General features: G+C 30.1%; 2 protein-coding genes across 2 annotated transcripts; both read right to left on the minus strand.

Annotated features, from left to right (window-relative positions):
* Positions 1-805: 805 nt before the first annotated feature.
* LOC116771806 (uncharacterized) lies at positions 806-2,448 on the minus strand. The gene is made up of 3 exons (XM_032663781.2): positions 2,058-2,448; positions 1,459-1,585; positions 806-1,091 (listed from the first exon to the last, which is right to left on the minus strand). Exons 1-3 carry the CDS (start codon positions 2,350-2,352, stop codon positions 929-931), a joined length of 585 nt encoding a protein of 194 aa, XP_032519672.2. The 5' UTR covers positions 2,353-2,448; the 3' UTR covers positions 806-928.
* A 1,483-nt stretch (positions 2,449-3,931) lies between these two features.
* On the minus strand, positions 3,932-6,394 carry LOC116771880 (glutamyl-tRNA(Gln) amidotransferase subunit B, mitochondrial). Its single transcript, XM_032663873.2, has 5 exons — positions 5,941-6,394; positions 5,599-5,775; positions 5,278-5,430; positions 4,872-5,044; positions 3,932-4,598 (listed from the first exon to the last, which is right to left on the minus strand). Exons 1-5 carry the CDS (start codon positions 6,343-6,345, stop codon positions 3,941-3,943), a joined length of 1,566 nt encoding a protein of 521 aa, XP_032519764.2. The 5' UTR covers positions 6,346-6,394; the 3' UTR covers positions 3,932-3,940.
* Between the last annotated feature and the right edge of the window lie 9,240 nt (positions 6,395-15,634).

Raw genomic sequence — 15,634 nt, forward strand, 5'->3', positions numbered from 1 at the left:
AAAATGCACTTGTTATCCAATTAATAAAGCATATTGTTAACTAAGACGGAAAGAGTAAAAGTAATTTTAGAGTCATACGTCCAAAATTTCTATACAAATAAATGTATATACCAAGTGCTTGCTAGATTTTTATGTCTGCTATTACAATATGTTGATGATTTGTTTAGATATTAGGAGACATAAGTCTCTTTTAGGTCAACTTAGAAAGAATTATATACATCATTTCACAGTCTAGGTTTTGAAATATGAAACTTCTGTTTGTTTTAATATCAATAATAAATAGATACGAAAACTTTAATATGGCCAGGAAACTGTTTAATTCAATAACCGTCTCCTGTATCACTGATCTACCTTTTCATGCTAGTATTATTGATGATTGGTTTACTAAGTGCGCGACAATCGCCTAATAATGGAAGGGGACTTTGGTCTCTTGAAGAGGAATACACAATAAAATTGTCTCCATTTTATCACAGGCGCTTGCAACGTTTCGTTAAATATGCAAAACTATTAGAACATTTTTATATTTGCAACATTGCTCTTAAATAAATTAAGGAGACGAATAAGGTAATCTAAATAAAACTTTTCCCTGTCTATTTATTTTTACATCTGCGAATATATTACTTACAAAACAAAAATAGTTTAAGTTTTGAACTTATTTTAATAATTTAAAGGATTTCGTATCATAAATTTTTTCAAAGTATCTATAGAAGCACAACTTTGTTTAGACAACTTTTTTACTAAAAAAAAATGTCATAAAAGTTATAATAAGGATAAAGGAGCAATGAGAATTCACATTAATACATCGTATTTTTGATAATGTTTTTATTTCTTTTAACATATTCATTTACTGTCGAGCATTGACGTATAAAATTAAATAAATATAAAATGGATTAATAGTTTTTATTTATTAAAAAAAAATTGGGCTTGTTTAATTAACTCTTTTGGTGGCATATCTCTTCACTCTCACTTTTACTCCAGGCGTCGTATATCTATGTTTTGAGTTTTCTATATATTCTGGTTCTCCTACTTGCTTAAAAATATGTTTAACTTCTTTCGGTGGCTTCTTTTTCGGCAAGATTTCAAGAGCTGACCTAAAATGGAAGCAAATTGTATAAAATAAAAACTATAAAAAATTTTTTTTTTTTCAATAACTATCGCTGCGACGTTTACTATACTAAACTAAACACGAAACTTATAATTAAGCAATTTATTTTTTAGGTATAAAGTCAAACTATTAAATCTTGAAATGGTTTAATTTTATAGTGATATGAAATAACATAAACGGACACCCATATTTTTGTTAGCAAAATAGAAATAAATAATTAATTTCTCCTCCACTTAATGTATCCCATAAATAAAATAATTCAATTGATTATAACTTACACTTTCGAAAAGCCAATACCAAATATCTTACTTATTTATCCAAGAATCCTCTGAACTTTGCCGGTGCTGTCGTACCTTGTAAGGAACTGTTTCCATGCGACAGGGTCGTGAGCCATCATAGCTGCTACAATCTTCCCTGCACTCTCTTTCTGTTCCTGAGTACACTTCGCGCAGTCATCCTTAAGGGCTTGTATTAAAATACCTGAAAATTGTCGATGAATTATTAGAAAGGATATTTTTAAACTCGTTATTACACATAGTTTTTTTTATTGTAATAAATTTTTGACTTAGGTTCCCTAGTTATACGCTAACTCACATCTTTCTTCAAGTGTATCAAATATAAAATAAAGACAGCGACGTTTAAAATAAAATTATTTCAAAAATAATTACGTTGTATAAAGATTACTTATTTTTTACATATAGGTTTGTACAATTTTCAAAAAAAAAAATGTGCTAGAGATACTCTCTGGTACGAACATATTATCACCATCTCAAACAAAATAATCATAAGAACACTTGTCTTTTAAAAGATTTACTTCCTGAAGCCCTTATTTTTACCCTTAAAAAGAAAATTCCAAAGCTCGACGTACTGTTTATCACTGTTGATATTATTATTACGGTTGATGCTTATAATCAAAAATATATACTTCTATGTAGCTCTATACAATACTCACTTTTCATTTCTCCCATATCTTTGGAACAATATCTGTCAACTGACATTAAACACTTAACATCGATCGATGGCAGTGGAGGCAAGAGTTTATTGAGCTCTGAGTTCTTTTTAAATGTTTCTAGCTTCTCTGAATCACTTACTACTTCATTTATAACGTCTAAGTCCTCGTCTCCATATACTACTTTATAACCTACACTTGTGACACCCTCACTCATAGTCCTATCGATTCCTGGTACTACCATTTCAGTGTTTATAACTGAAAGCGTTGCGAACATGAGGTATAATCTATGTAACATGATGTCAGATTAATGGTATATCAACAGAACACTTTATAAAGAAACCAGACTGATAATGTTGCAATAAGTCGTGTTTCGTTACTAATGAATACTAGCCTTCTTTTACTTACTTAAGTAGGATTGGCAGGTGCTATGAGCCGTTTTTTGAATACTCCTGTTTAAAAAATAACTCAAAACAAAATTTATTTAAGATGAGATATTAGACATCGCCACTCATAAACATTGTTTCCATTTTGAAATCTATTTTTTTGTGATACCTACAAATAATTTGAAAAGATTTTATGTTTATTTGTGATATTCTTCTTGAATATGGATCAATGCTGATCTTATCTTTATATTATAAATATGATCTACGAATACACAAATATGATCTACGAATACACAAATATGATCTACGAATACACAATTATAAATATTTTTTTTATTAAAAAAGTCATATGGAAAAAGTTTACCATACCTGGCAGTTACGCTAACCGGGACACGTGCTACAACGTCAACAAACAACCTTAACGTATTATGAATACCAATCGCAGTTGTAAACATTAAATATTGTGCTCCAAATATTTCAGGCGTCAAGAGAGCATTGAAATTTTACTTCCAAATAATAAGTATTTGCTCCTGAATCACAATATAATTGACACCTACAAACGTAGTATGAAGACGATCAAGTGAAAGCCAATCACAAATTTCACTACCTCTTTACATTGTTTGAAATGTCTGATATTTAACGATATATGAAGTATAGATTCCTTGTATGTTTTACCTGTGACGTCATTATGATAAATCATCACAAAATGGTCTATACTACGTAACTATAACACAATAACAATACTTTTCATTTACTATGAGAAAACTATGCTAAAAACCTAATCTATCTACTACGAATATATTAGGAGCTATAATTTATTTTTGACTTATAAGGAACTATTGAAATCTCAATAAGTGAAGCAATTGAAGGAAACTGTACAATTTATCAAAATACTTGACATTAAACAAATAAGTGATTTATTTACGTCATAAGAAAATTACAACAAACCATTTATTAATATTTTTTATAATTCCATAAAATTGTCAATGTATTATGATGCAAAAACGGCCTTAAAATTACGAAACATTAAAATAGGCTCTTAGTTAACAACTCTCGCTTATGCTACTATATAAACGAGCCATTAGAACAAAGGCCATAGTTATACTTTCCTGTCAAGACTTGTGATTGAATATTTAGTAAGAATAGGTCAAGGTCCAAATTCATAAAATCGAGATGATAAATAAATAATGTAAACAATTCTAATGACTGTTAATCTGTAACCACGCTAATGTCGGCCAAAGTTTAGTTTGGTCGACTTTCAGACCGTTTAATTCATTTTTTCAAAGATAAATTATTTTTAAAGCAAAATTTAGACACTGCAACTTACATTTATTGTTTTTGCCCACATATTTGAATTTAATAATATTATATGTAAACTTTATTAAATAGAAGCCTTACGTTTTACATTTTTTTTTAGTTATAAAAAAATTTATTTATTTAATTTCACCTAAAAGATTCAAATGGTCAAGAGAAAAATAAATAAAAATACACTTAAATTTTTTATTCTTTTTTTAATAGTTCTTCCATTTTCTTTGATGCCAGTGACATATCAAGTTTATTATTAGTGTCCTTAACTAGTAGTCCCAATAATGCTTTAAATACTTTAATTTTTCCTTCCCTATACTGTTTAACTAATTTCGGATTATTTTTTATGATTTCCGAACATTTATTAGTGATGTCTGTTTCATCCGATATTAAGAACCAGCCATTTTGTTTTATGACTTCATCTACATTTAAACTGGAGTCATTCACGAGACATTCAAAAGTTCTACGGCATACATCCAAATTGACTCTATTAATTAAAAACAAATCAACTAAATCTGACATTTGTTTAACTGTTATTGGACAATTCTCGACATCAATTTTCTGTTTATTTAATACAGTCAAAAGTTCATTAAGCAACAGATTGGCCAATTTGATTGGATTCCTGTCACTGTTTTGTATGACACTTTCAAAGTAATGCAGTAACTTGGGCTCGTTGACAAGTTGTATCGCTATTTCTGGTCTTAAATTAAAGTTGTTGATTAATTTTGTTCTAGATTGTTCTGGAAGCTCTGGTATTCTGTCTTCTATTGATGGCACGCTTATAATGTCTTGGGTATCTTCTTTTGTGTTGAGATTTACCCATAATGGAGGTAGGTTTGGCTCCGGCATATATCTGCAAAAAAGGAATTGTTCTGTAATCTGTTTACTTGGTTAATGCTTTACCACAACATCGAAAATTTTATGGGTTTTTCCATTAAATTAAGTTATGCCAAATTATTTACATTAAAAAACAAACGATTGTAAACCACAGGTTACAATCAACAATGGATAATTATAAACATGAACTAAAAAACAGTTTCCACATATATTAGAATTTTCATTGGAAAGAAAGTTTATATGATAAATTTAATGCTATTTGGTAACAGAAAAGCATCTGTATATATACCTATAATCTTGAACAACTTCTTTATCCCTCATAGGTATAGTAACTTTGGCGGTAGCATCCCAAGCTCGAGTCTCATTAATAATCCTTCCGCCATTCTCCAATATAGACCGCTGTCGTTCAATCTCATGATGAACAGCCCCAGCCACTCCTCGGACTGAACCAATGTTTTTTATCTGAAATTTCATTTATTCTATACTAGTTTTACATCTATATTTGTACTTAAAGGTGTTTAATGATATTGAATATTATGATATCAATTAAATAATAATTTTCTAATGGTTACTTAAATTAGTTAATTGATAGTAAAAATTTTAATTTTTATATCTTAGAATAGTATATATTTATATGGGAAATATTTAATGTTGATGGCAATAATATTATTCATGTAATAATATATAATAATAACCTCTGTGCGTGTTGAGAGTGGATCACCAAATCGTCTTAGAGACACATTAGCATCTACTCTCAGAGCTCCTTCTTCCATACGACCAGAACAAGCTCCTAGACGTTGGACTATTAAAACTAACTCCTTTACAAGAGCTGCTGCCTCTTCGCCATCCTAAAATAATATTCAATATTAGTATTATTATTGTTCATTATTGTTTATCATTATTATTTTAAACATAATCAGCAGTAATATTAAAGCAGTTTTAGAACTATAGATACAGGAAGCTAAGAATAATTTTGAATAATGTTCAGAAATATACAAATGATGCATAACAATTACCTCCAAATCGGGTTCAAAAACAAGTTCAATAAGTGGTGCACCAGCTCTGTTAAGGTCAACGAGACTCCTCTTTAGCTCTGAGTCATGAAGGGACTTGCCACTGTCCTGTTCTAACTGAATCTGTTTTATTTTTGAACTTTTCTTGTAGGGTTTCTTGTGAATGCCTGGTGTAAATACCTGAAACAATATATGTACTTCAGTAAGTATTTAAATATAATTTACTTTCTTAATTTTAAGTTTCTGTTTTTTTTACTTAATTGGGCATTATATTCAAAGCGAAGTTCTAGTGGTATAATTATGTATGTAGTATCTAGTGGTATGTATATAAAAATACACTAATACCTGAAAATTTATAATACCACCACTGGCTAATGGGGCTCTCTGTTGTGTTATCTGATAACCACTGGGCAAGTCCGCGTAAAAATAGTGTTTACGGTCAAAAGTCGATACTTCATTTACTTTACAAGAGAGAGCTAAAGCCGTCAATATTCCTAATTCTACACACTTTCTATTAAGAACCGGCAGCGTACCGGGAATAGCGGCATCAAATAAAGACACACAATTATTCACTAAACCACCAAAAGTATTTTCAGCACCCGAAAAAAGTTTCGATTTAGTGTTTAACTGAGCGTGTACTTCTAAACCAACTACACTTTGCCATTTTTTTGTCGTAGCCGTGGTAAAATTACGAGCACATATTCTATTATATTTGTTAAATAACTTTTTTGAACCAATAATATATTTCATCTTAGTAATCCACACTTTTAAAACAACCTTTTCTTATCATTTATTTTGACTTCTGACAAATGAAGCGAGTGCTGACTTTGACATGAGTGCTGTCAAATGTCAGTATTGAAAATAAGGAAACGTTCAAAAACTACAGCTAAAATACTGAAGTATGCATCTTAAGATGCTTCTAAACGTTATCAATTTAATATAGTTTTGAAATAGCAAGCTGTTTTAATTCTCAATTTAACTAAATTTTAACTGACAAGTATTATTCACATAAGAGAGAGTTTCCGAAGGTTATTCCCGCTATACTAAAACACGTAGATAACAGGCAATATTATGATTCTAAATTTAAATAAAAAAATAACCTAAAAATTTACTAATGCCAATGTTTACCTAGAGGCTAATCACGATTGTTTGAATTGCAAAAAAAATCTACCAAACGTTATTTGTTTTTTAATCTAAAAATATTAGAAAAGAAAATAATTAACAGTCTTACTAATAATAGAAAGAGGACTTTTTATTAAGTTTACATTCTTGACTTTCATTGATTCCTCATTCTAAATCTAACCTTATACTTTAATTCCACAATAACTGTAATATTGTAAAAACCTTGAATCCATAATGTTTTATAAATGCTGTACAAATCAAGGTTTCATTGTTTAAATATAAGTGAGATTAAAAATAATTTTGATACAGATAAGAAAATAATTAATGCATTAAAAAACAAAAGAAAATCAGTATAAACGGAAAAAATATCATTTATCATATCTTATCAAAGAACAGTCTCTCTTAAGGTGGATTAAAAAATTTATATTTTTAATAAGTGCTAGTATACACAGCATGTGACGTGTTAGTTCTAAACTTTTGTTGTTTATTTAATTTAAGGTGTTTAAAACGTTGAAACCATAAGCTATTCCGGCTGTTTTTTAGTGCGAAAGGTTTTATAAGAATAAACAAAAAATAGTTTAAACGGTTGTATGGATTTAACACTTCCCTCAATAAACACGTAATTCTAATATGCATTAAATACTAAACTTATCCGTTATATGTGAATACTCTATTATTCCTAATAACACAATACAAAAATATTCTCCATGGGAAACCTTACATGTTATGCCTATTGAAACCACATAAATAATTACGATAATTTATAACCAGTCATATAAATATAATACTAACACAACAGGTATTTACGATATATATAGTATTTATAACGAGTTTATAAGCTACAAGAAATAATTATTATTTAAATAATAATACTCACCGAATAATGAAAGATGGTTTTGGTGTGGCATAGAAGTTATTTAATTACAACTAAATATATTATTAACCTAATTGCATTGATATTTTGACTTATTAACTTAATCCTAACTTAATTATAAATTATAAAAATATCACATTTTAGTTAAACACTAGGCTATGGCTTACGACACTAAGCCTGTTACTACTTCGAAAATAAAAGAAAATAGGTATAACACAACGAAAGCTAACGTGGCCTCGGCTACGGAGTACATTTTAATTATATTTTATATATGTAAAGAAAATCAATAATGTTTTTGACGTCCGATTTTATTTACGATCGCTCACGCAGCGACGTGAAGACTACTTCCTTGTCAAACACAGAATGATTGTAATTCGTAAGTTTGTTGTTGCAAACGGTCGGTGGGTGTGTGCGCTGCGCGGAACCTTGACGGTGCTAAATAAACCAACTTAACTAAATATCACTGCTTATCTTTATCACATGACGGATAGTGTGGCGATTGAATTTAATGGCATAATAAGGGCACACACCCACAAACTGATTGCATTATTTATGGTTGCGTCACAAAACTATCTAGACTTCATATAGATAGGTATCCAATATTGTGAGATTTGTTTGCTTCGCAGATTGTCTGTTATAGATAATAATAGGAATATATGAATATTTTTAATGAATAGTTTTTTTTATACCACTAAGGACTACTTATTCCATGTCATACGGATGCATACTTTTTTTCAAATAATAATATCATTTATAAACTTACCAAAGAATTAACTTAGAGAGAGTTTACTTATTTTCCAAAATATCAGAAAAATATAACTAATTAACTACGATAAAACTTTGCTTACTAACTTTTATCTCAAAAACTTACTAAAAGATACCATTGCCAAGGTAGATTTTAATCTGGAATTCAATTATAATTAATATTTGCAAGGTCTTTTATAACGACACAATCGAAATTATGCTATACTTGAAACACTTAATAACTACTTTCGTTTAAAAAATATATAAAATATATATTATTGAGTATAAATAATATCGATATAACAATTTCAACAATGATACCGATATTTTAATATGATTATGGATAAAACTATCAAGTGTTCGAGGGCAACAATGAACTGTGTTTGTCTCAGTAAGTTTAGTCCAAAGTCCGGTCATTGAACTCGGTGACGTATTTGTACAGTGACTGTCCTTTCACATAATATAGAAGGTAAACTTGCATTTAGTGCACCGTGATACAGATCAACGAAAAAAATATCCTGTCTTTGTGATTTTACTTCAAACGTACAGATTATAAAATAAATAATGTTTATTAATTTATTGCTTCAACGGCTTAAAGTAGTTTTGTTTTTGTCTTATTTGAACACTATTAAAAAAATCTGACCAAGTAACACAAATATAATTTAAAAATAAATTTTGAAGAAACAGTTGTAATTAAAACATATTTAATGTTTACTTTGTTACAATTTCTAATACTAACGTTAAATTATTCATTACTAAAGATTGCATGAAACACGCAAGGCCACATAATAACGTACGAAAATCATCCAAATATTATTTAGACTGAACTTTAGTAAAATATAAGCCGTGAAATTCAAACAAAAACTAAAATATAATTACATGACATCACATGGCGGTAAATCACTATCATTACTAGCTCATATAATTTATATTTTATAATAAATAGCAACTCACTATAGAATAACACAAAACACGTATAAATATTTGTAATGCACCTAAAATAAAACATTCCTACTTATATCCCCCCGGCTTTTTTTGTGAATAGATGTTTATAATTTTTCCTCTTAAACCTAGATATTTCCAAGGAAAGTAAAGGAGCAAAAAAATATAACTATATCTGTATAATTAAAAATAAATACTTACCAGTTAAAAATAGGTAGTATGAAAATATTTATAACTTTGTCGATGTCAGTAAATGCCAGTCATATATTTAAAATAAGTACAGTGTAAACTCTATACAACGACCCTGAAGGGACTTGCGTTATAGATTATAGAGAATTGTCGTTAAATGGTGAGAAGAAAAATTAGAATTAAAAAAATAAAAAGTTTATGTCAGACTAGTAAGTAGTTATGTATGAACATAAAAAGGAATGTTGTTTGAAGGCTATTGCGTATATATTGTGTGTTATTTTCGGTTGACGTCTTTTGTCGCACCAGTAATTTTGTTGTATTTTTTTACTTATATTATTCATATTTTGCGATCTTGCTGATAAAGGAAATAATTTTCTAATAACTTAGCAGCTCCACGAGATTCTTTAATGCTTGGCGGAGTCTCAGGCTAATCTTCTTCATCTCCTTGCTCTTGATCCACAGTTTTTCTCATTGCATCTAAAATTACTTTATCGTATGGGGTTTTCCAATAGGGACGCTTGAACTTTGACAGCTGATTGCGGCCATGTTGTTTGAGTGACAGCTGTCAAATGCAGTGTGTTATATTCATTCCGTCCTCCCAAACCACCATGGCAGGTTACAGTGTCGAGCAGCACGTGCAAATCATAAAATTGTTTTATGAAAATGGGTCTTCAGTTCGAGCAACGTTCCGCGCACTTCGCCCGTTTTACGGTCGCGATGATCGTCCTGCCGAGTCGACTATCCGTCGATTGGTGGACAAATTCGAGTCAACCGGGTCAGTTAACAATCAGCCGGTTCCCGTGCGTCAACGTAACGCGAGATCTGCCGAGAATATCGCCGCTGTGCGCGACAGTGTCCTCGAAAACCCGCGGCAGTCAATTCCGCGTCGCGCACAGGAACTCGGCCTTTCGCAGACGACAACTTGGCGAATTTTGCGTTGTGACTTGAGCCTGCACCCGTACAAGATCCAGCTGACCCAAGAGCTCAAGGTTAATGACCATAGACAGCGCCGTGTGTTCGCTGACTGGGCATTAGAGCAGTTGGAAGTTGACGCCGATTTTGGCAAAAAAATCATCTTCAGCGACGAGGCGCATTTTTGGATGAATGGCTATGTCAACAAGCAAAATTGCCGTATTTGGGACGAGACCAATCCACACGAGGTTCACCAAGTGGCAATGCACCCGCAGAAAGTGACTGTTTGGTGCGGATTTTGGGCCGGAGGCGTGATTGGTCCGTATTTTTTCGAAAACGATAATGGTGTGGCCGTCACCGTCAATGGTGAGCGATACCGGTCGATGATAACCAACTTCTTTTGGCCTGAAATCGAGAATATGGATCTGGACAACATGTGGTTTCAACAGGACGGCGCTACGTGCCACACAGCACACGCTACGATGGAAGTTCTGCACGAGCAATTTCTGGACATGGTCATCTCGCGCGGAGGCGACGTGAACTGGCCACCGAGATCGTGCGATTTGACCCCGCTGGACTTTTTCTTGTGGGGTTTTCTTAAGTCGCAGGTCTATGCCAACAAGCCGCAAACCACCGATGCCCTCAAAGTCAACATACGCCACGCCATCGATCAAATACAGCCCGATTTGTGCGCCAGAGTCATCGAAAATTGGACCTTTCGTGTGCGCGCCACCAACCGAAGCCGTGGCGGTCATTTGAATGATGTCATATTCCATACATAATGGGGTCAATAGACCTTCCAAATAAAAAAAAAATTTCGCAAATATCTTTCCTACATGTATTTTTTTTTGCATTTCAAAGATCAAGCGCCCTTAATGGAAAACCCTATATTTAGGTCTCTTTAATTTTTTGGAAGATTTTCCCTCGCCCTCAGCTTGGAGCATTTTTTCTTTGTTTTTCCATATTGTGTACACGGTAGAGCGACTAAATCCAAAGCGTTTGCCAACATGAATTATCTTCTCTCCCATTTCTATTGCCAGTATCAGTAAAACTTTTTCATCAATCCACAGTTATTTTAATTGTTATATCGATATTATTTTTTAAAGTTTGAAAGTTTGTGAGCAACTGAGAACATGATAATGTATAGATGATCTCTACTTATTAGTGATGGTCAAAAACAGTCTACACATGCAAGCAATCCCAATTTGTAGACAAAAGAACGAATTTTTTATAAAGTTCAGTATGCATGATGCCAGCAGTCGTGTTCATTGCGGGCTAAAATAACAAAGCGACAGAAGAACCTAAACAACTGCGCAGTTTTTACTAATTTTAGCAACTTAAAAGGCACTTTTTAATACTTAATTGTTGTCGTTATTAAAACCAACCAAAAGTCAATGTATTTTGATGCTTTAGAGAGTTTGTCGTTAAAACGAGTGTCGTTACATGGAGTTTACACTGTATTTAAAACGATCTTAAATGTAAAAGAAAATTCTAGAACAAATAAAATGTTAACAGATTTCCAATCTAATATCTGGCGATGAGATATCGTCAGATTCTTTTGCGTTTTAATTTTTATTTCCGATAAGAATTAATGCTCAAAATAAACAATCAAAATGTTTTCGCTATATATGTATAATGTAAGTATACATTATTGAAACATATGTACTATATGATATATAGTTTGCAAAAATGTTTATTAATTAAAACAGATATTTACCTAGAGTCATTACATACATACAATCTGCATATGTATGTATATAGATATATATTTTGTTTAATGTTGTTGTATATTATTTAAAACCTTTAAGCTTTTTTAACCAAAAATATTCATATACAGTGAACCAGGATGTACAATTGTATCAAATTAAATACGTATACTTTTTATTCATATTTACAAAGCCGTTACGAACGCAGTACGAAATTCAAAGTCATTGAATCACGTCAAATCATTATGAATAATTTATTATTTAACAAAGTAATAAAATGACAGCATATTGTATTGGTGTCGTAACATAGAATTTGTTATTATCATTAAAATATATCAAATTAGTTTTCATTATCGTGACAAGGACAATAACAGATAATAAAATTATAATTTGATAATACAATTATGCTTCTGTTAGCAGAATTTTCACGCTCTGAATCGTTTAAATAAAGAATATAAAAAGAGTTCATTGAAAGTTTTATTTGTTTATTTGCAAGTACCTACTGTTGATACTTGATATTTACGAACACAATTAACTAATTACTAAAAACATAAAAGAAAAAGTGAAATACTTAAATATTTAAAAAATTTAAATAAAATAACATTATATTTAGTTTTAAGAATTTTGACAAAAATTTATAGAGAAAAACCCAAAATTATTACATAAAAAATATATAATATTTCCTATTTAAAAAAAGAAAGAAACTATTAGGACGAAATATGAAATGTATATAAAAAGCATCCTCATAATCATAAATATAAAAAACACGTTACGTTTATTATTGTTATTGGTGAATGTCAAAACAAAACCTGAAAAACACCGTTAATTTGTTTGATGCGGAAAAATCCGCGCCTATATAACATTTATTCGTCATAACAAATGGTAAACAGTAGAAAATTCTAGAATCAAATACCTACTTGGGACAAATAGCTGTAATACAGCATGTAATTATTAGAAACAAGTAAATTTGAAACAAACATTGTATTATTTGGTTCTATAGAAAATATTTTTTTTATCTATGGTTTTTTGACGTTTGTAAATATTCTAAAAAAACAGTCTATATGACTGCGGATATGGCGAAGAGTTTTATTTGCGTCAGAACTCAAAAGTATTTATCTTGCAATTAAGTTTATTTGGATAATCTACAATTTAATTTTGCAGTCCATATTGGTATTTAAAATATTCTCATATAGTAAGAAGTTATAATGGTTTTTATTAGATTATTGAAATATATACATTTAGTTTAGCCATATTCCAACACTAATTGACTACTGTTAATTACTTAGAACGTGTAGTACATGGCAGTATATACTTATAAGTACTTAGTGTCTTTGTAATATAAATATATGAATTTACCTCCCATTAAATCATAATTTTATATGATTTAAAATAAGCGTACTATCTAATCCTTATATTTTTACCAAGCCGTTTAATGTCGTGATTCTATTGTAACTGAGTATTGTTATTTAAAAGCAATAGGTTATTTAAAATTGCGGTATATGATGTATTGTTTGTTGTTTTTAAACATACACATCGCTATCACTTAAAAAGAATCCAATCCGGGTTGAGATTACGTCTGATTATGATACCAGACGTTGAATTATTTCAAGATAACGGGGAAAAGGCATGTGCATAACCAGGTCAATCATAAAAATCGATAAACGCAAGGAATTATATTATTATTTTATGCTATGGCTTCATTCGCACTGGAGGAATTATAATATTCATATTAATGTTACTTTTGTTTCGACTTGACTGTAACTGTTGGCCCAATTGGCTTTGACAGCGTCACTAGTATGGTAATGTGAAATGTCACATGACAGTCGTCATATGTAATTATTTTACAAAGTAACACATTAAATACTATATATAGTTTAATGAACAAATTATTATTTAAAAACATTAACTCAGCTTTTTTAAGACGTTAATGGCTTAACATACACAATTTATATCTCATAAATGTCTATTAACATTATAAATATCCTTTTATTTTATCTATTAAATGAATTTTGTTCAGTAAACAAATCGAATTTACTTCTTATTTAAATGGCAAAAAGTATTTGCAAACTTTATTTTATTGTAAATATATTCATAAATATGGCAACAACACCCACGAATCTAATTTAACGAATAAGATAGGTACAAAGAAGTTTTATCTATCGTAATATTTTTTATCATTAAGTCGTAAAAGAATTTTTTTATTTTTATTTTAATACAATATATTTAAATAGTTTATAGTAACAACAAAATGTAGGTCTTGTAATATATAAACACGTTATAAGAACGAAAGAACTTTTGAACTCAAAATTAACATACAATGACATTCAATATCATGTAAATAAAATTAGGTTTATTAGAATAAAAAACAAATGTTTTTCAACGTGATATCTTAATTTTGACATATATTTTTGTATTTCATTTAAACTTAGGTAAATATGTTGATATATTCTGTCAATGTTTACAGTTCAGTATTTCCTTTACGTATTGATCTAGAACAGTGTTTCCCCAAGTGGGCGATAACGCCCCTTTGTGGGAGCTGTAGGATTTAGGAGGCCGTAAGAGACCCAGAAAAAAAATGCGGCTTTGTGTAGTGACTTGGAGAGTGATTTCATGTAATTTCATTTAGCTAGGATAAGTTATATTGGTTTCTCAGTAGGTGAAAAGATATGGGCGCTAAAAATAATTTATTCTCAAAGTGTACAGTAGACAAAATAAGTTTGGGAACCCCTGATCTAGTAATATGCTATATGGTAATTGTAAGTGTGCAACGTCACAATACGTACCAAGCGTTACCCGTTCCTCATTAATTAACCTACGTTAATTCTATAGCGAATATTTATTAACAAAAACTTTCAACTTTCCGTTTGTAGTGTAGTGATGCCAATTTAGAACAAAGATCATTTTGACGTAATTTAGCAAAAATGAAACTACTATTTTTTTTCGGCGTAACTACTGACACGAATAACTGGAACTCTTTTATCAGCTGTGTATTAAGTTTAGAAATGGCCTAAAATATCACTATAAAAAGTTATATAATAAAGTATATAAATATAAATATTTCAAGTGTTTGATTTAGCATTTTTCGTGACTGAATATTTTCGTATCCAATGCTATAATCCATTAATCGATTATCTGTAACTAAACAATTATAAATAAAACTCTTTAACGTTTCTAACACATAAATGGTTTGTTGGTTAAAAAGGGCAACATTAAAAGATTTTCGAAGAATAAAATACTTGAATACTTTCTTTGTTCCTTATACGTTATTTCTTTGTCTTATTAAAATGCTACTACGGTAGTATTTTGTTCATTTATAAAAGATATACAAGCTGATTAATAAATCAGTCGTCGAACAAAGAAAAAATTATAAATAACGATGACTATACATTGAGAAATTTTCTTTCATTTATAAACTAAATAAAATTAAAAAACACTGTATTATACCTACATATATGTTTTATACTTAAATCCGGTTTTTAACGGTTAAATCACATACGTAATTGACTGTTTTAATGTGAATTTATAAGGAAGTATTTATACCGGTTCTGAA

The sequence above is a fragment of the Danaus plexippus genome (genome assembly GCF_018135715.1).
Source record: "Danaus plexippus chromosome 16 unlocalized genomic scaffold, MEX_DaPlex mxdp_23, whole genome shotgun sequence".
NCBI classification, from domain to species: Eukaryota; Metazoa; Arthropoda; class Insecta; order Lepidoptera; family Nymphalidae; genus Danaus; species Danaus plexippus.

Bases quoted from the DNA above. Each gene is read 5' to 3' on its own strand.
- LOC116771806 (XM_032663781.2), bottom strand. From the start codon at position 2,352: ATGTTACATAGATTATACCTCATGTTCGCAACGCTTTCAGTTATAAAC. The intron at 1,586-2,057 runs GTGAGTATTGTA...GACAATTTTCAG, and splicing joins AGATATGGGAGAAATGAAAA to GTATTTTAATACAAGCCCTT. The intron at 1,092-1,458 runs GTACGACAGCAC...CTTCCATTTTAG, and splicing joins TGGAAACAGTTCCTTACAAG to GTCAGCTCTTGAAATCTTGC.
- LOC116771880 (XM_032663873.2), bottom strand. From the start codon at position 6,345: ATGAAATATATTATTGGTTCAAAAAAGTTATTTAACAAATATAATAGA. The intron at 5,776-5,940 runs GTATTAGTGTAT...ATATTGTTTCAG, and splicing joins GTGGTATTATAAATTTTCAG to GTATTTACACCAGGCATTCA. The intron at 5,045-5,277 runs GTTATTATTATA...ATGAAATTTCAG, and splicing joins CACTCTCAACACGCACAGAG to ATAAAAAACATTGGTTCAGT.